The following is a 19,753-nucleotide window of genomic DNA, read 5'->3' as shown; positions in this document are numbered from 1 at the left end:
CAAATGAATAACTTGATGATTATTGTGACTTTTTATCAGCTGTTTGGATTCTCATTCTGACGGCACCCATTCACTGCAGAGAATCCACTGATGTGCAAGTGATGAAATGCTACATTTAACTGTTCTGAAGAAACAAACTCATCTATGTGGGTGGCCTGAGGTTACCTTTTCATCAAATTTTCATTTTTTTGGGAGTGAACTATTTCTTTAAATAAAAATGAAGACTTGTTTAAATTCATCCCACAGCAATTATGTTCTGTGGAAATCAACAGCATGTAACAGCTTATCTTATATTTAACCCAGAATATGCTGATGTTGCTGGAGCATAAACCTAGTGACTCAAAAAAAAGTCTTTTGAGTCTTTGAAAAAGTCTCAAAGACCTCCAGGAAATGCAATGGATTGATGATCTTAACATAACAAGTCTCAGTTAGCCTAATGCAGTACACAAATAGAATAGAAAAAATATAGAACTAGCGTTTTTTTAAAGATAAATAAAGTAGAATTAAAATAAAATAGAAAGTGCTAGAGTTAGAGGGTAAAAATAAAGATGGAACAGATTTTCCAAATTTTGCCTCATTTACCAGTTTGTGTAACTTCTTAAGCTCAACCAGCCTCTTACTAATATTCTGGTCTGAATTATATATATATATTTTCCAAAAATATATAAAAAATGTTTCTAAAGATATGAATACAACTCTTCAAAACAACTCATAAAATTCATGTTGATATTTTTTGTTTGGCTTTTTTTTTTTTTACGATGAATTTAGGCAAAAAAATAAAAAATATATATTATTCTTAAAACAACAAATAAATAGTGCAGGATAGGTTTTCAAATTATTAAAATGCAGTAACCCCAAGAAACCATCATGTTATTCAAGACTCAAGACTCAATTCATTATTATTTAATGACTCTGTCATGTATTCAATGTGTTTATAAAAATGTCATAGATTTTTACTTAATGAGTGCACTTGACCATAATTAAATATTCAGATATTTTTCAGAAACCAATGCAGCATTTTTATTAAATGTTTTTGTCTACAAACATGACTCATGCATTTTTTTACCAAATTTGTAAAGTATTTCTCCTTTTCTTCATCTCTGAAATCCTTGTGTGTTATTAGCCCAGGTGTACAGATATCCTAAAATATAATGACACATTACTTATGCGCTAATAGAGCACTGCTTATTGATTACTCAATTGATTAAACACACACTATTTAATATAATATAATTTGTAACTCGTGACTCATAGCTGTTCTCACTCACGGCCTACAGTGTGCTATACATGCACACGTTTCCATGGGGACTGTAAAATCATCAGGAATGTGTCGTGACTACATTGCTTATATGTGTGTGAAACACACAACAAGCACCGTACTGATGTGTATCTTCACTATCACACACACTCATATTCACGCTTCATAATCCTAAGAGGTTGTAACACACTTTCAAAATGAGAAAACAAGCAGTAAGAGTATAAAATATCAACCCAAGTTTATTCAGCTAGCACTTTTATGATGGGCATTCAAGTAAAATTTTAATTCCAGATTTCTAAATGCATTTATAGGCCTACTGTGTATATGGAACTAAAATAAATGATTTACACACAGCAGAAAGGAAACTAAGATATACATATATATGACCAGATATATATTTCTACATAACAGATTTCTTCTTATTATTTCAGTGATTGCTAATTTAATATCCAAGAAATTATGGAGAGATGCAAGTTTTAAGGTTCAAATTTGAGACATTAGATAACATGATGACATTAATGTGTTTCATAAAAGTGAAGTAGCCAGCAAACTCCTAGTAGACACAGCCCAAGATCAGTCAGCCAATAGGAAATACTGTAGGATGAAGAGGGAGGGCCATAGTCCCACCCAGGGAACCAATCATATCCTGTAAAGAGAGACATCACAGCGTATGTGAGCAAGATGTATGTTTGAAAGGAAGATATTTAGATACTTGAAATATTAACATAATGACCGTCTGAAAAGCTACTTTTAAAAAAATATACAGTATTCTGTGAAATGTGCTATACAAATTAAATCGACTTGGCATTGTAGTGATGTACTGTCAAACTTACTAAATATACTGTGAATTTTGTTACATCTAAATGAATTGGTTTTATTCAAGCCAAATATATGATTAAAAGGGGTCATATGATGCAATTTCATGTTTCTCTTTTTCTTTGGCTTATTAAAGTGTGCATATAGAAGATCTGTAAAGTCACAAAGATTAAAGTCTCAAACCCAAAGAGATATTCTTTATAAAAGTGAACACTCAGTCGCACTTTCCTAAAACGCCTAATTTAAACACTCCTCCACATGCCAAAGCGTGCCGTGCCGTACCGAACCGTACCGTATCATGCAGTGGAAAAGCGCCATATGTCACTATGTGGGAAGATTTGCATAACACTCTCCAAATCTCACTGTAAAATTGTTGCCACCGCCATGTTGTGGAGACGCTGTATGTTGAAAGCTAAACTACTTTGTTTGGTCTTACAAAAGAAGGCACAACTAGAAATCAGTGGTTAAGTCATATTTACAACACTGTTGCAGAACAGTACAACCCAAATATTCGAGTGTGTGCAGCGCATTTTATCTGGATTTTATCTGGATATCTGCATTTTAAGGGGCATAATGTTTGTTGGTAACACTTTATTTTAGGGTCTCTTAACTAGGTGCTTATAAGCATGCATATTACTAGAATATTATTTATACTTTTATTAGTATTAAGTAAGCACATATTAATGCCTTATTCTACATGACCGTATTCTACATCTCTAATCCTATCCAATACCTAAACTTAACAACTACCTTACTAACTATTAATTAGCCGCAAATTAGGAATTTATTCAAGAAAAAGTTGTAGCTAGTTGTGAATAAGTTTTCGCTATTCTAAAGTGTTATTGTTTTTTAGCAACGTCATATGACTGACTACATTGTAAAAAAAAAAGATAATTTGAGTATGCTTTACAAGACAGTGCAAGTAGTCTTTCTACTTCAAATTTCACATATAATTACATTTGCTTGCTGTTTCATTGTATTTAATTGTGAAATCTAATAGCAAACACACACACATTAAAAAGAGAAAGGTCTGACTTTGAATGCTGTCATTATCACTTCATGTCTTCATGAATATCTGTTTATAGAAGGTGTGAAAAGATAAACCCAAGTTGTTTCATTCTGTTTCTTTGAGGTTTTATTGTGAAAGCTCTTACTACAGACGTTGTCTCGGCAGATCTCTGACCCACAACCGCTGCAGGCCACACCTGCTATACTTGGAGTTACACCATGAACATTTCCCCTGTAAAGGCGCATGTTACAGTAACATTAATAAACATCACCACAAGAGGCAGACATAGTGATATTTTGACCTGCACTGAACTTTACTGTATCATTGCCAGTATAAATCAAGCAAAAACTTTACAAAATTCTAGAATTTCCCTCATTACCACCATAGATATAAGGTGGATGTGTTCCTATAATATTCAGAATAATAGTAAATATATACACTCTAAAAATAAGGGTTCTTAAATGGCATCAATAATTCCATGAAGAACCTTTAACATCCACAAAACCATGTAAACAGTTCTTTATAGTAGGGAAAAAGGTTCTTAGATTATTAAAATGTTCTTCACATTAAAAAAAAAGGCTTTTTGGAACTGTACACTGAACGGTTCTTTGGGAAACCCTAAAAATTGTTCTTCTGTTGCATTGCTGTGGGCAAAACACACACTCAAAATAAGTGTGTATATGTGACGAGTGGGGCGGGGCAAATATAAAGTCTTAACTTACGTGTCTCCGTAGTTGCACACAAAAATAGTGGATTCTGGGTTAGTGGAGAAGTTTTCGATTCCTTTATTGCACACATTTACAGCACAGCCCAGCTTAAAGCTTGTAGACCACATTAACTGAAACATACAATGTGCACAAATCCATAAGGCTGATAAACAAAGGTTTCTTTGCTATACAATATTCACAGTTGAACATACCTGTGCATAGTGGCCACACAAGCGTGAGCAGTTGTTATTTTTGAGTGAGTAAGCTCCTTTTCTGCTCCATCCGTGTATGGCGTTCTCCACTGAGAAGGCTGAAAACGGAGCCCCCAGCCATATGTTCTCACCCATCCACCCGAACAGCGGGTGCCCGAAATGTGCCAGCCCAGGGTGATGAGAGGCTTTACAGTGTATTGCTCGGTCTCTTGCACCCTTGGCCAATCCATTATCCCAGGACTGTAGACAAACACACAAACAACAATCCAAATCAATTTGAATTACAAAACACGATATGACTTAAAGGGGTCATATGATGCGATTTCATGTTTTCCTTTCTCTTTGGTGTGTTACAAGCTCTTGGTGCATAATGAAGATCTGTAAGGTTGCAAAGACTAAAGTTTTAAATACAAAGAGATATTCTTTATAAATTCTAAAATCATGCATTTCAGACGCCTTTATCCAAAGCAACTTACAGTGCATTCAGGCTATCAGTTTTTACCTAACATGTGTTGCCTGGGAATTGAACCCACAACCTTGTGCTGCTAAAGCAATGCTCTTGAGCCACAGGAACACTTATAAAAGTTTAGACTCATCCACACCCTCCTAAAATGGCTCGTTCTAACACGCCCCCACATACCTCAATATGTGTGAAGATTTGCGTAACGCCGCCCAGATGTTCTTCCAAAGAAAGAAGGAGTGCATTTAATTCTCGTTGTAGCATTGTTGTTGTCACCGCCACCATGTCGTAAAGACACTGTGTGTTTTGTTGTGAAAGCAAAACTACTTTGTTTGGCCTTCCAAAAGAGGACGATATCTGCTTCTTCATGCCTGGAGCTAATCCGTGCTGTTCGCTGAGGAAATACATCAACCTTGCACTGTGGATCACCGGATCGGCTTTCACCATGGATGAAGCGGAGTTTCATTGAGAAAGTAAAACTAGGCTATATATATATATATATATATACCAAATAATGTTCTTTTTAGTGGCATCATATGACCCCTTTAAGATACGACTAACAGGATTGAATGAACAAGTGCCACTAAAACCTACATTTAAGCCCCATTCTCACCAAAAACCTTAACTATAATGTCCACATCAATGGGGAAAAAAAAGGTTTTGCTTGCTATAAACGTGTGCTGCAGTTTTGTCGCCACTACACGATCCAGCTATTTAAAGCAGGATTGATTCTGATTGGCTGTCCATGTTTTTATCATTCATCACCTAAAAAAAAATGTTCTGAAAGTGATTCTAACAATATCGTTCCTTTTTGCCGTTTTCATTATAGTTATGAATCACTTACCTATTCTCAAATTATTAGACCGATTAATAAGTAAAGTTTTAATAATTCAAATTATTTGCGAAAAGGTAAGGACAACGGGCCATTAGAATTAAATCTGTAACTGAATAACCAACTTTGTTTATTCCATGTTAAAATATGGATTTTTAACCAATTCAACTACAATAACGTATATTTACAACATTAAAAAAACAGGTTATTAAATAAAAAAAATAAAAATAAACACAATTCATATGATCATTGATGGAGAAATATCTGAGAATATCCGTCCAGAACTCTCTTCAGGCACCATCCCAATCAACAAGATTCTTTGTTTTCTTTTCATTCTTCCCCTTACAAAATAGGTACAGATCAATACAAACACAATAGGGAGCCTAGTTATATCTTTATTGCCATAGCAACCACAATGATTGTTGTACATATTTTTTTTAAACTGAAACCAAATACTCTGAGACAAAAACAAATGACATGCTGTTATTGAAGCGAAATATTACCACGAGCATTTAAAATGTGAAACACTGAGACAATGGGTAAACACACACAGATGAAGATGAACGTGACTAAACAACATGCTAACTGCGTGAATGATTATGAACACATAAATACTATCAGAAATGATTAATCTAAAGCGAAACACCAAACACCTGCGTCCTGAGCACCTGTCTTACCATTGAGCGCGAGCTGGCCGCAGGTGGAGTGGTGCGCGAGCGCTGCGCGTTATGTGCCAGCACACACCTGCGGATGAACTCCGGTTCCGTTATTTCCGGTAAGAGAGACAGAACGCCGCAGGAGCCGTACAGAAGCACCGATATCCGTAAGAGAAGAACGCCGAGAGAGTCCATAGCAGGAGCTATGCTTCGATCTAGATAAATGAGTCAATGGAGCATCACTACAGGAGACCTGTGCGTCATGGTGCCGTGGATTTGCCCACTCTCTCTCACCCTCTCTCTTTCTCTGTCTGTCGCTGTCTTTCTGCGTCTGTCTGTCCGTCTTTCTTCGCACAGGGAGCTTTTTAAAGGACTAAAGTTGAACAGCCCACCGTGTCACGAAAAAATAAGATGCGCGTGACTCTACGTCTTCATCCCTCATGCACAAGTTCACGCGCACGCACGCACACTTGTTCAAATATAAATTAAAGCGTACGACAAAACTACTCACTTTGACATATCTGGCCCGTTCATATTTAGAATGTATGTTTTAAAAATACATTTTTAGAATCATTTTTTAGATGTCAGCTCAATATAAATTTACGTTCATTTATTTTAGATTTACCCGATCGTGTATTTAAGTTTTTAAGAAAAAATATTTAAAAGCATTAGTGGATATCAAACATTGAGAACGATAATGGTTGTTCTCATGGAATATTGCCTTCAATCACAATTTTTTAATCACAATCATTTTTTCTAGATTTGCCCTGTCCCTAGGAGTCTGTTTTAAACTGCCCTCGCAGAGAACGTCTCCCCAGCTGCAGTCTGTTGTTCTTTGGTCGCTTGTTGAAATTCAATAGACACTGGAATGGAATGGCTGCCATGTAGAGATGCTGATTTAAAAATAAATTTGGAATGTTTTTTTTTTTTTTTTTTTTTTCAGAGCTGTACAATATTTATCTGTAGAACCATGAGTTGTTCATTAATTATTTATGCAAGTTATTTAATAATTAAATATCTCATAGTTCCAGCACTAAAGTTAGAGACCCTGCAAGACACGGAGGAGGAGGTGGGATAACAAAACAAGACATGATGCTGTGTAGATTATTGATTTAGCAAATAATGTCCAAGTGGATTTAGTATTAATATACATGTCATTTTGAACAGCATTTCAAGATTGTCCCATGAGAACTGACAGTATCATCTAAAAATCACAATCATGTCATATAGGTCTGTTTTTCAGTGGAACAAAGAAGAATGATTTTGAAGTACTGATATTTTTCTACAGTACAATTACAATGAATGTTTTCAGAGCTTCAGAGCTTTTTTTTATTTTTTATGTTGTTATGTTTTTTCCCCACATAATAAATCGTTACATTTTTTTTATATCCTAAATTTTATTTCAATTAACAACATTTTTGTATGGTTTATAATTACCTATAATAACCCTGCTGTATATAACTACAAGTGTGTAGATTAAGCATCTTGAGCCTTTCGCACCCGTTTTTTGTGACCAAGATGAAGGACTCAGGTGTTTGCTGTGGATCATGGAGAATCATTACAGCTGAACCACAGAGTCCAGAAACAGAGAAGTTCACTGACCAGTCACAAACTCAACCTGGATTGATCTCATTTTACCTGTAAAATCACAGCACAACCCAGTTACAGCCAGTCCAACACTGTACTGCAAGCCAAACAGCAAGAGGAGGGGTGTGGGGAGATCTCTATAAACTCAATGAAATAAGCACAATGGACAAGATGGATCATGTTCACTTTATAAATAAATCATATACAGCACCCTTACGTCACAAAAACACTTTGTAAACTTTATGAATTAGTCCTTGTCATTCCAAAAGGAATGTCATGGAAAACATGCTGGATGCTACTGAATATGCAGTCAATTTATTATTTTATTTTATTAAAATTTTCGACAAAAAGCAGTTTGAAACTATTTCCATATTATTCTGTCCACACATTTATCATGTTTCTACACAAAAGTAATATTTTATTTTATTGTGCTTTAAATTATTACACACAAAGAAATTAATATTTTATGTTTTAACATTTTATATTTTTTTCCCACACATTTATTGTTCTTACACAAAAACAATTTATATACATACATACATACATACATATATATATATATATATATATATATATATATATATATATATATATATATATATATATATATATATATATATATATATATATATATATATATATATATACACACACATATATATATATATATATATATATATATATATATATATATATATATATATACATATACATATACATATATATACATATATATATATATATACATATATATATACATATACATATATACATATATATATATACATATACATATATATATATATATATATATACATATATATATATATATATATATATATATATATATATATATATATATATATATATATATATATATATATATATATATATATATATATATATATATAATTTTTGTCCACACATTTATCATGTTCCCTGACAAAAGCAATTTCCGATTTTTTTTTCAAACATTTCCACACAAAAGCAGTTTAGTTTGTTGACCTCCATTCATTCAGACCAAACATCTTTTACATGGTTTTGTTGTCTCCCCCTGGCGGAGGGTGTTTGTTATGCTCCAGAAGTCCTATGGGAGCAATTAATGTGATTGGATGACCTGTTTAATTGTTTGTGAGTACGAGGAAACTGCATGCAGTAATTGAGCAGGTTATGGTGGATCATCTGTCAAGGTCAGTATCCGTTTCTTTCTCGCTCTGTTCCATTTTTGTTCTCAGTTTGTGTTGAGTAATAACATTGTGAGGGTTTCTCTGAAGCTCACCCAGCGCTGTCATTAGAACAGAATGCTGTGTCTGTCAGTCCCATGAGTGTCCCTCCACGCTACAGGAGAACTCTTCCCCACACTAAGTAAAACCCACACACATACATGACTCAGATACTAAACGCTCTCTTTCTCCCCTTCTGTCTCATACTCATTGATTTTTTTTTTTAGAAGGTCACAGCGGTTACATCCCCACTTGCATTTTGTAGTTTTATACAATGTTTTTGCTAAGGAAAGCATCACTGTTATTATTGCTCATACTGATTTGAACAAAACTACTCATCTTTAACTTTGGCAGCCGTATATATATGCATGCAAAAAAATCACTCTGGACACCTTCACAAGCACATAGCAACTCATTTGCAACTACCCACAAGCACTTAATAATCGTGATGGCCAGTTTTGCAAGTACCACTCACATTTTCTTTAGAAAATATAATAGCATAAAAACATAAAAGTTCTCAGTTAGAATCTTGCAATTGTGTTGTCCAACATAATATTTGAAGGGAAAAATATACATTTCAAACACACACACATACATATATATACATTTACATTTTGATTTTACTGCTTTAGGTAAAAGCACCTGCTAGATGAAAGTTTCCCAAGCTGGGGGTTTGAGAAGGAACTGCAGGGGGTTCAAGATTTGATGAAAAGCTAATCTTTAATTTATACAAAATGTAAAATTATGTTTTTAAAATAAATAATTTCAAATGAAAACTAATCAAAATAAAACATTTATTAAAAGATTAAACATTTGAGTTGTTTACCTGTATTTTGGGGACCATTAACTGGCATCAGAAAATGGTGAGCATGCAAATGTGTTGTTAAATTATTGAAATATTAACTTGAACTCTTTATTTTGAGTATTTGAGGTATTTCAAGTATTTTGGGGTTTTTGAGAAAAAAATGTAAGGTCAAAAGGGTTCAGCTGACAAAAAAAGCTTTTGAACTATGTTGTTGGAAAAGAAAGAGACAAGGAAAGAAAGAAAATTATTAAAGCAGAAAACCTCAATTTCACAAACAAAAATGATTAATCATTCAACATCATTTTCACTTATCCTGTCTTGAAACCGATCTAAAATTCTGCAAGATTGCTGTTTGTCTGTATTCTATTGCCATTATCTAAAATGCTACCAGAAACTCTAATTAAATATCAATAACTCATCTAAAAAAACCACAAGTTACATTTACAGGAAAAAAGGAGGGGTGTTGTTGAACCCAAAGTGCGGCAAAGAATCATTCTAGTTCAGTTTAGTTCATATTTGTTACCACTACACACACACAAAAAACACCCATTCACATGCTTCTATTTTGTCTTTGGTAAAGCCAAAGTGTTTTTGCTATTTAGGTTTTCATTTTATGTCTGCAGAGAAAAAATCTCAGAAGTCTTTAATGGAGAACAACTTATCCAACAATTATCGTGCATGGTGCTTGAACAGAGGGAGGCTGTACTGCCTGCAGGACATCTCACAGGTTCACCACACTCATCTGTCACACACACATGGACTAAAATTAATTCATTAACACTCTGCCTACATCACCCAGGGTGCCGAGCTTCATTTCTGAGCAGACGGCCCACACCTACCTCCCACAAAGTCTGAGACAGCAGCCGTGCCTGACCCTCAGAGTTACTGATGTGGATAACACAGCCAAGGGAGCCCTGCTGTATGTTCCCCACACACACACACACATGCGCGTGCGAGAGGACCCAAAGTGTTTTTTTTTTTTTTTGGCACAGAACACAGTCTGGGGAAACTTTACATAGTCTCTCTGAATAGGAAATCAATGCTCTAAAGGAAAATAAAGGTAATAACTTAGCACAAGCCTTTTTCTTACACACAAAAATGTTTTATTAAAATGCATAAATATTCACCCAGAATGTTTCTTACCCACACAAACCTGTTCATAAAGTGATGTCATTTTGAATGTAAAAATTGGAGCTGTCAAATTTTTTTAATCAGATTAATTGCATCATGCATGCATGACGTGCCAATTGGTAAGGTTGGTAAGATTTTTACACGTTTTTTAAATAAGTTGCTTGTGTTCAAACATAAAAACAGTAATTGTTTTAATATTTAATATATTACATTTAAAAAGTAATTTATTCCTGTATTTTCAGCATAATTACTAAATGTTCAAGTCGTGCTTCACATTTTTTATATTTACATATTTTTGTGGAATCTTTTCTAAATAGAAAATATAAATATATTTATTGACACTTTTGATTATAGTTTAATGCATAAATGAATGTACACATAACCGACACTCTGGTCTTGCACCATGAGCATTACATTTTTAAGATGTCCTGTCAGGTTAAATCCTTTAAAGATTCACATCGCTACTGAATTAAATCACACACTTCATAAAGTGAGCCACATTCAATTAACCAATCACAGAATTGGAATCAGAGCTCTGATTGGTGCATGTTTTGCAGGCGCAGTGCATGATAGACTGAGAGCTAAGAAGAGATTTGCAGAACTTCGATCTAAAGGTTGATAGTATTCAGCAAAAAGAGCAGCTCAGACAGACTCTGATGGAGCAGACATTGAACTCATACGATGTATTTAAAAATCTAAAAGGTAATTTCAAAACAAGTTAAAAATCAATCTATCTATTTATCTTTACAGCAGAAATGATGAGGCTGGAAAGCATGTTGGTATACAGTAGCTATGTGAGCGTGTTGTGTCGTTACATAAGCGGTGTGGAGGATTGAGAATGCGCGTGCGCTGGGGCTGATGAGATGCGTGCTGTTACCAGGGAGATGAGCGAGAATAGAGAATAGAAAAGCCGTCTTCCTGAAGGTAACAGAGCAGTCGGACTGCTTTCGTCCTCCAGAGGACGTCGTTGATCTCTGTTACTTATGTGACGTCAAAATAGAACAATATGCGTATCTGACTCCGTTTTCCATAGCTATGTTTGTCAGTTGCGATGTTAAAATAAATCTTGCAACATGTCAACTTACAGCTCATATTATCCTCTCACCTCGTGCAGTTATAAATTCAGCGTTTTGACTGATCCACTTCTGCTGCACGAGAGGAGAACACTTTTATAATTTAAACAAAGTGTAATGAAAGAGTCTGCTTTTGTAAGATATATACTTCTTTCTTTACTGCAAAATGTTTGCTCAGTCCAGATGCACTTAAATCTGCAATAAAGAAGTTCGCGTTCCTGTCACGTTTCACACGTGCGCACTTCAATAAGCCGACAGAAAGCGGGTTATTGCGTTCAAATGCCGCGCGAAATCGGGGTAAAGGGCAAAAAAAAAATGTTGATAGGTTTATGCAGGTGCCGTTTATGACCTTACTCCTATAAAGAAAAAAGGTTACCGCGTTTACATGACCACGTATAAACTTTACTTGCATGTAAACGCGTCTACATTGAGTTTCCATTCTGGCCATTTGCTGATGTTTTGAATATTTTATCTTTCTCTATTTTTTTTATTATTATTTTTTAGGTTTATTTAAAGCTTGACCAAAATAAAACGGCTTCATTTTCCTGAGTGATATTGGAAAATTCGATAGAGGCAAACGAGAGTTTGACACAGCTCTTGTTGAGCCACTTAGCCTATCATTTAGTCTGTGGCTTAAAGGGCAGTAGTTTATTCAGTGTCAGTCAATATTACATGACAAATATTGAGTGTTAAACTTATGGTACTATTAATTTCCAAAAAGGCTGTACAGAGGTCATTTTACAGATACGCTTAGGAAGCTCTTGCATAAGCTTATCTGAGCTTCACCCTTGCAACAAACTTTTTATAATAGTAATAATACTGCATTGACCACATGAATGATTGATGTTTATGAATATATTACCATTCTTGTGTTAAACTGTTGACAGAAGCCGGTATGAACCCTGACTTCCTGGCCTTTGTACAGGAAGCAGGAAAGGTCACCAAGACTGTGCCCTACGCTGAGTTTGAGAGCCTGACCCTGATGACGAAGAGTACATCAACAACCTGAGAGCTACAAGGAGTATCTTAGAGTATCTGCCTTGTTTTATAGAATGACAGTTTGTGAATCTGAGTGAAATAATGAGATTTTTAGTTTTTTAATAGTGTTTACCAATATATATTTCTCTTCATATTCATATTATATTATTTATAGTATGCAGTGTTGTATAGTGCATAGTGTAGAATGCAATTAGTATGTTCAGGGTCAGTAAGACTAATAATTTTATTCAGCAAACAAGCATTCAATTAATCAAAAGTGACAGAAAAGTCATTTTGAAGTTACAAAGGATTTCTATTTTAAACAAATGCTGTTTGTTTGAACTTTCTATTCATCCTGATAAAATGTATCACAGTCCGCACAAAAATAAGCAGCACAACTATTTTCTACATTGATTTGACTATTTTCACAATATTACAGTTTTTACTGTATGTTTGATCAAATGCAGTCTTGATGAGAATAAGAGACTTCATATGGATAAATGTAGCTACTGTTTGGATTGGCACATGCTGACGAGTTTTCATTCATAAATTGTTGTTTACAAACGTTAAATCACTGTTAACGTGAGTAATAATTTGTATTTCATTTATAATATCTGTACATATACAAACCTTAATATGAAAGGCTATGTAAAAATGAACATTCACAGATGAATTGTGTCCAATATGGACATATATGCATGCTTGGCATCAAAAAGCTATTTGTGGAAGGTCTCCCCGTGTCAATGGCCATTAGACAGTCCGTTAACAGATCCATTAGAGTAGGTGTGTTTGTAGTCTTCGTCAGAACCCTCCTCATCCTCTTCTTCATCGCTGCGCTCATCGCCCTTCAGCTAAAGAGAATGAAAGATAACTAATATTGTGCTATTTAAATGTAATAAAGTTACTAAAATGCACATACTGATTTATTAGTTATTTTATATGAAGAACAATATACTCACTTTGCCGAAAAGAAACTTTTTGACCATGCGGAGGATCAGGGAAGCCCAGAACATGTGCAATAACAGCAGCACCACAAGCATGACGTTAAAGAAATAATAGCCGAAAAAGGGTTCAAACTGGTCCAGAGGATACACCCACGTGCAGTGGATCAACCTGTACTCACAACACACACACAATTTAACAAACGTAACCCTAAAATCTCCCACTCATTTATCTCTGTCACACACTTACCAGAAGGGGAAGATAATGAGTCTTGTCACCATGAAGACCAGAGCGAACACCACAAAGATACTGTTGCAGGTCGTCTCCCATCCAGCATAGTTGAACATCTTAGCAGACTTAGAGAAACAGAAAAACAACAACACAAGACACCCTATACATACACATTCAAAAGTTTGGGGTCGGTAAGACTTTTTTAATGTTTTTGAATTAAATCTTGTGCTCACCAAAAATACAGTTAAAACGTAAATACTGTAAAATATAATTTCAGTTTAAAACAACTGTTTCATATTATAATATGTTTTAAATATTATTTATTCCTATGATGCAAAACTGAATATTCAGCATCATTAATTCAGTCCTCAGTATCACATGATCTTTCAGTAATCATTCTAATATGCAAATTTGATCATCTATAATATGCTGAAATAGAAAAATATATATCCTACTATAAATACAATTATCTCCTTTAGTGTTCCACAGAAGAAAGTCATACAGGTTTGGTAAATGTTCATTTTTGGGTGAACTATACTTCCTTTAAGACATTTTTAACTCTTCTTTCACTGTTTAATCGCTCTCTCACCTCGAGTAGGACATCCGATGTGTCATGCACCAGCATGACCAGTGTGCCAATGCGAATGTAGTTTGCACACCAAGAGAAGGACAGCAGTGTTAGTGTGGCCCAGTGATGGACCAGCTGCTCCTTAAAGTCCTACAAACCGACACAGAGAGAAAAGGAGCAACATTGACATAGAAAGGCATACAGTATCTCTCAAGATATTGCAACGTCATATTCCCATCAAGTTTTCAGTTATTTACAATTATTGCTTACTGACTGTTTTATAGCTGTGCTACCTGCAGACCTTGATGTGACCTTAATAATTTAATATACAAAATCTTTTAGAGAAGGTTAAATAAAACTAATGTAATGAAAATAGTGCATCCTTACCTTACGTTTTACATCTGCAGCCACACTGAACAGTAAAGAACCATAAAAACTCATCTCAATGATATAATACCAGTACTGAGAGTCCAGCAGTGACTGTACACACAAACACACACACACACACACACGCACACACACACACACACACACACACACACACACACACACAAAACAAACATATTTAAAAACCAACCACCATACAAGCATGCTTGCACAAACACAACCCTCCCAGAACAACATGTAGATTTTCAGACTGGTTTTCACTGTGCTACGTACATTATATTTGTTTTTGTAGTGGGGGGTTTTCCCCCCATAGGTTACACTTACTTGTTTGGGAAATCCTGCCCACACTTCTCGTAGATCATAAAACCACGGTTTCTGTCGCACAAAACAATATCATTCAGAGTTTATTTATTTATTTTTCAAATAATCCCATGGAATAAAATTAAAACATTAATATTTCAGTCTGTGTATTCGAGATGAGGATTTTTTTTCCCTCGTAGTTGCATCGTTTCGCCAGTAGGTGGCGTCACGTGAATGAATCTTTGAATCAACAGATTCGTTCAAAACATTGATTAATTTAATAGGAATGAAATACTACGGTGTGTGTTATTCGGAAATACTCGACTTTTGATTAAAACAGTTCCCTGGTGGAGCAAAAATAATCAAACTAACCGTCAATACTGCATCTAAAATGTAAGTTACTTAGCATTACCTTCTCATTTATTGAACTATAGTATAAAAGCAATTTCATAGGATACACACAGACATGCCATTGGTCTGAATATCACTGTGAAAACTGTATGCTTGCTCTTGTGAATTTGTAAATTATTGGTACGTACTTCAAAACAACACATTTATTTCTGTGTTCAAAAGAGCCCATCCATCATTCTTGGATATGGGATTTCATGCCTAAATATAATATGTTAGTATAGTAATAGTGATGCTTGTCTTAATAAATTAATGTCTGTGTGTGTTTGGGTGTGTGCAGGGCCTGCCCATGCCTGTTATTGTCCCCGTTTGTGGATCTTTCTATCAGACTGGCGCTGTTCACGGTTGGGAAAATGTTACTAATTACCCCAAAGGCATTTCTCACAAACACACATGCTGATTCAAGGTCTGTCCTGAGAATCTGTGCATGTGTTACAACACACACACACACACACACACACACACAAACACTTACATCATATAAAGCCAGCACTCCCCCGAAAGATGAACACAGATAAAAGGCAAACCGCCAACTACAGAAAAGGAAATACTTTTGTTAATAAAAGACATTACAGAGGGTCCAAATGTCAAATATTGCCAAATACGAATGAGTCAATCTTGAAAGTTTGTTTAGTGTGTGTAAATATACCTGGCTTCTTTGAATTTCTTCAGTAGTCCGGGTCTGTCTTGGTTCCTCCGTTTGCGGAACCAGCGCTCCACCTGCCTTTCCGACCAGCCCACCTTTTTACACACACCTTTTATATCTGCCTAAGTACATGACATACACAAACATTATAGGCACACAGACTTAGTATGTCAATATGTCCTGGCCCTACATATATACATATGAATAGGACATATGTTTCTATTAGCGGTGCTTGCTGAAGCCTGTTTTTGTAATGCATTACAAATGTGTTCAAAAAGTGTTCCAAAGGTACACTTTAAAAAATTGTTTTTCAAAGTTGTAAATAAAACAAAGATTATTAGGGTATTTAACAACAAGGTATGTTTTCAGTCTTTCAAAATTGTAAATTTAATTCAGTGTGCTGTTTGCCATTCTTTGTAATGAAATTTCAATCAATTTCTGAATGAAAATCCTTTCAAAGCCATCTTTTCCAGTGTGTTTGTAATACATATTGCAAGACATTATATATTTTCAGAAATAACTGTACTACGATTATAAAACAGTATAGTATGTACATGGTTACTCCTATAAAGAATCGAATGCATTTTAAAACTTGGGTTTAATATTTGAATTTAATCATGTGTTTTAATGCATTATATATTTAATCTTCTATTCTAACTTATTGCCAACACTATTACAATAATTGAGAGCATAAAACTTATTATAAGGTATATAATTATACACTGTACAGAATTTTTTAGGGTACATTTCACAGAAACATGGAATATATTACTTGATAATTATTCTTAATTGTGATTCCCATAAGAAAATCAGTCATCAAAATACGTATAAATGGAAGTTAACAAAGTTTAAGAATTTGGGGGTAATTTGCTTAACTGTCAAAATAATATCCTAATGTAATTTTATTTTTTGTTATTTTTCGTCTGATTTTAGGGTGGAATGTGATCCGAACATGTTCTGAGATTTAATGCGATTGGTGAGAATAAATACATTGTATGAATGCATTAAAAATACATGTTTTAGGGGTTACCTGTGTTGGATTTTTAGAGTGGGTTTTGTAGTATTTTTCCAGTATGGGGTTGTGTGACGCTCTCATGCGAATTTTGTCTTTTACCCCAAGAGCCTCAGCGACTGGCACCGCGATCAGCCTGTTGATTGAGGGAGAGTGCACTTCAGCAATTATGAGAACACATAATACAGTATATGTTGTGTTTTGAAAGCTGTCCATTTCCCCAGACTTAATAATTAGCTCAAGCAGTAAAGATTCCTTGAATAACTGGCTTTACCAGCTCAGTGTTCCTGATGAAAAGCATGGATATACAATTCCACCAGCACTTATCAGCCACAACCAGCTTGTAAATTGATGCTGATGTAAGATGGTCTTTTCAATAACATTTAGCTTGTGTGTGTGTGTCTACCTTTCATATAAAGCTCTTAAGCCTAGCAGCAGGACTGCTACAGGTAGAGTGGTGTACAAATGGGACGCACGGGCGTAGACACGCCCCTCACTGTCCTGTAGGTCCGCCCACATCACCGGCCTCGGCAACCATAGCCGATCCCACCAAAACCACTCACTGAGCATTGCCCTGTGAAAAACACAATAACAGTATTTACAGAATTTAGAATTATATTTGTGAGTAATAGATGTGTGTCAATCAAATCTGAAAGTGAATGCTTTTCCAGTTTCTGAATTTGAATTGGAAACATGATGCAGAATTGGAATTCAAATCTGTAATTTAAATGTACGAAAGCAGAACGAAGAATTAATGGAATGAACTGACTTGCAAATAAATTCATGTAACTGTCATTTTTAACTAGAAAAGCAAAGTTTGTCAAGACAGACTTAGAAAAGGCTTGACAGACATGAAATGTATAGGCCTTGCAGACAGAAAAACGGACAGATAAATCAAGGCATTAGGTGGATACAGTGATCAGTTAAATAATATTTCTTAATATTAAAACCAGTTAATTTAGATGTTACCATTTTTAGCTTACCATTTTTTTCAATAAGATATATACGTAGATAGATAGATAAATAGAAAGATAGACAGACAGACAGGTTAGATAGATAGATAGACTGATAGAGACAGAATAGAATATTTGGGTCCATTTTCCCAGGCTATTATAGTGTTAGGCATTAGCTCCTGTAATAGGATACCTGAGCACAATACACAATAGAGACAAATGAACACAGGCACCTGCAAAATTCACTGGAAAATTATGTTTACTAGTTTCTGTACCACTTCAGGACCACACGTTTAGTCCTTCAGAACCCCGAGGCTTTTTGCAACAAGGAAAATGTGACTTGTTTAACAATGTCAGAAACATTAGTGGCAGACTTAAGTAATTAAAGATAATTGGCATACAAATACTGAAATCTACAATTATAAGCAGGAACAGATTGTGAAAAAGAGCCCAAAACATGTTTGAACAGCTCTAAGAAGAGCCATTTATGAATCTCACTGGGAGTATCCAGCTGCAGTACGGATCTGGACATAAAGTCATTCAGACCCACAAGTCCAAGTGACCCAGTCTGGAAAGCCGGCAGCTCAACAGAACAATAGTATCTGATTAATGTTGTATTACACATAAGGCAAGTCGTATTTTATTAGAGATAAAGCAGTGTAGCTCCAGTTATTGCATGTATTCTAAATAGTAAGTACTGACAGTTTATTGTTACCATGACAAACACATACACACAACGTCCCCTTAGACATGCCAAACAGAAACAAATCCACCCATACCTTCTTTCCCCTCTCAGATTTGTGTCCTCTTCTTGTTTTACACACTCTCTGCTTTTTCTTTCGTAATTCACACAAACCTTTAAGCGGATCCTTCAGAGTTGTGCCAGTCCTGATGAATCCACTAGGTACTAACAGAACAAGGAAACTCTCTCCCTCTCATGCACACACACAAACACTTTCACTGCATACCTCAACCCCCCACAAAGAGCTCATTGAACTGTCTGTGTGTGTCTTGAAAGGGGGCCAGAGAACTGGATATATGGGAGGGGCCACAATCACCTCAGGTACAGTCAAAGAAAGGCAGAGTTAGAAGGAGAGAGAGAGGACATTAACCTTGAAATATTGCATGCCTTAAACAAGTTAATAACTCACAGGTTTAATTAGAGAAATGTTCTCTTTGTTGTGACATTCTTACTGGCAGTTAGTGTTTTAGTTCTTATTTACATTTATGCATCCGGTAGACATGCTTTTATTCAGAACGACTTGTGGTCAAGCTTAACATTGTTTTTAATTATTATTATTATTATTATTATTATTATTATTATTATTAATATGCAAACTGAATTACAGGAACACTCTGTGAGTGGTATTCTGTAACTTGTGAGTGATTTGGTATGAAAGCATCTACTTACTCTAGCCAAAATCCTACAGAATCCAACTGAAAATTGTTTTTTTTTTACAGGACTTCAGCAAAGCACAAACCAGAATCTTTATCTTTTAGAACACATACTGTAATTTGTGTTTTTATTCTTAACAGTCAGATAAAATGCCCATTTAAAA

General features: G+C 35.0%; 2 protein-coding genes and 1 long non-coding RNA gene across 5 annotated transcripts; 1 reads left to right on the top strand and 2 right to left on the bottom strand.

Annotated features, from left to right (window-relative positions):
* Positions 1-1,662: 1,662 nt before the first annotated feature.
* Positions 1,663-6,382, bottom strand: LOC127934622 (GLIPR1-like protein 1). Its single transcript, XM_052532124.1, has 5 exons — positions 5,972-6,382; positions 4,003-4,242; positions 3,806-3,921; positions 3,229-3,314; positions 1,663-1,904 (listed from the first exon to the last, which is right to left on the bottom strand). Exons 1-5 carry the CDS (start codon positions 6,143-6,145, stop codon positions 1,774-1,776), a joined length of 747 nt encoding a protein of 248 aa, XP_052388084.1. The 5' UTR covers positions 6,146-6,382; the 3' UTR covers positions 1,663-1,773.
* Positions 6,383-8,627: 2,245 nt separating this feature from the next.
* Positions 8,628-11,077, top strand: LOC127933778 (uncharacterized). The gene is made up of 4 exons (XR_008147565.1): positions 8,628-8,727; positions 8,812-8,902; positions 10,189-10,292; positions 10,365-11,077. It is a non-coding gene; the product is annotated as an uncharacterized LOC127933778 (long non-coding RNA).
* Positions 11,078-12,973: 1,896 nt separating this feature from the next.
* LOC127933777 (ceramide synthase 2) lies at positions 12,974-19,225 on the bottom strand. 3 transcript variants are annotated; one of them, XM_052530738.1, is made up of 11 exons: positions 19,051-19,225; positions 17,648-17,815; positions 17,260-17,377; positions 16,233-16,351; positions 16,059-16,116; positions 15,200-15,250; positions 14,876-14,968; positions 14,510-14,638; positions 13,939-14,045; positions 13,707-13,860; positions 12,974-13,598 (listed from the first exon to the last, which is right to left on the bottom strand). In XM_052530738.1, exons 2-11 carry the CDS (start codon positions 17,809-17,811, stop codon positions 13,488-13,490), a joined length of 1,104 nt encoding a protein of 367 aa, XP_052386698.1. In that variant the 5' UTR covers positions 17,812-17,815; positions 19,051-19,225; the 3' UTR covers positions 12,974-13,487. The 3 variants fall into 3 exon arrangements, with proteins under 3 accessions (XP_052386698.1, XP_052386697.1, XP_052386699.1); XM_052530737.1 differs by having other exon boundaries at positions 18,974-19,217; XM_052530739.1 differs by lacking the exon at positions 13,707-13,860 and having other exon boundaries at positions 12,974-13,592; positions 18,974-19,220.
* Positions 19,226-19,753: the final 528 nt, after the last annotated feature.

This window comes from Carassius gibelio, chromosome A18 (genome assembly GCF_023724105.1).
Source record: "Carassius gibelio isolate Cgi1373 ecotype wild population from Czech Republic chromosome A18, carGib1.2-hapl.c, whole genome shotgun sequence".
Lineage (NCBI taxonomy): Eukaryota > Metazoa > Chordata > Actinopteri > Cypriniformes > Cyprinidae > Carassius > Carassius gibelio.
The sequence above is the reverse complement of the archived record's forward strand: the minus strand, read 5'-3'. Positions and strand labels throughout refer to the sequence as shown.

Bases quoted from the DNA above. Each gene is read 5' to 3' on its own strand.
- LOC127934622 (XM_052532124.1), bottom strand. From the start codon at position 6,145: ATGGACTCTCTCGGCGTTCTTCTCTTACGGATATCGGTGCTTCTGTAC. The intron at 4,243-5,971 runs GTAAGACAGGTG...GTTTGTCTACAG, and splicing joins CGGCCAGCTCGCGCTCAATG to TCCTGGGATAATGGATTGGC. The intron at 3,922-4,002 runs GTATGTTCAACT...TGTATGTTTCAG, and splicing joins TGTGTGGCCACTATGCACAG to TTAATGTGGTCTACAAGCTT.
- LOC127933777 (XM_052530738.1), bottom strand. From the start codon at position 17,811: ATGCTCAGTGAGTGGTTTTGGTGGGATCGGCTATGGTTGCCGAGGCCG. The intron at 16,352-17,259 runs GTAACCCCTAAA...TCATGTACTTAG, and splicing joins ACTCTAAAAATCCAACACAG to GCAGATATAAAAGGTGTGTG. The intron at 14,046-14,509 runs GTGAGAGAGCGA...TGTTTCTCTAAG, and splicing joins CATCGGATGTCCTACTCGAG to TCTGCTAAGATGTTCAACTA.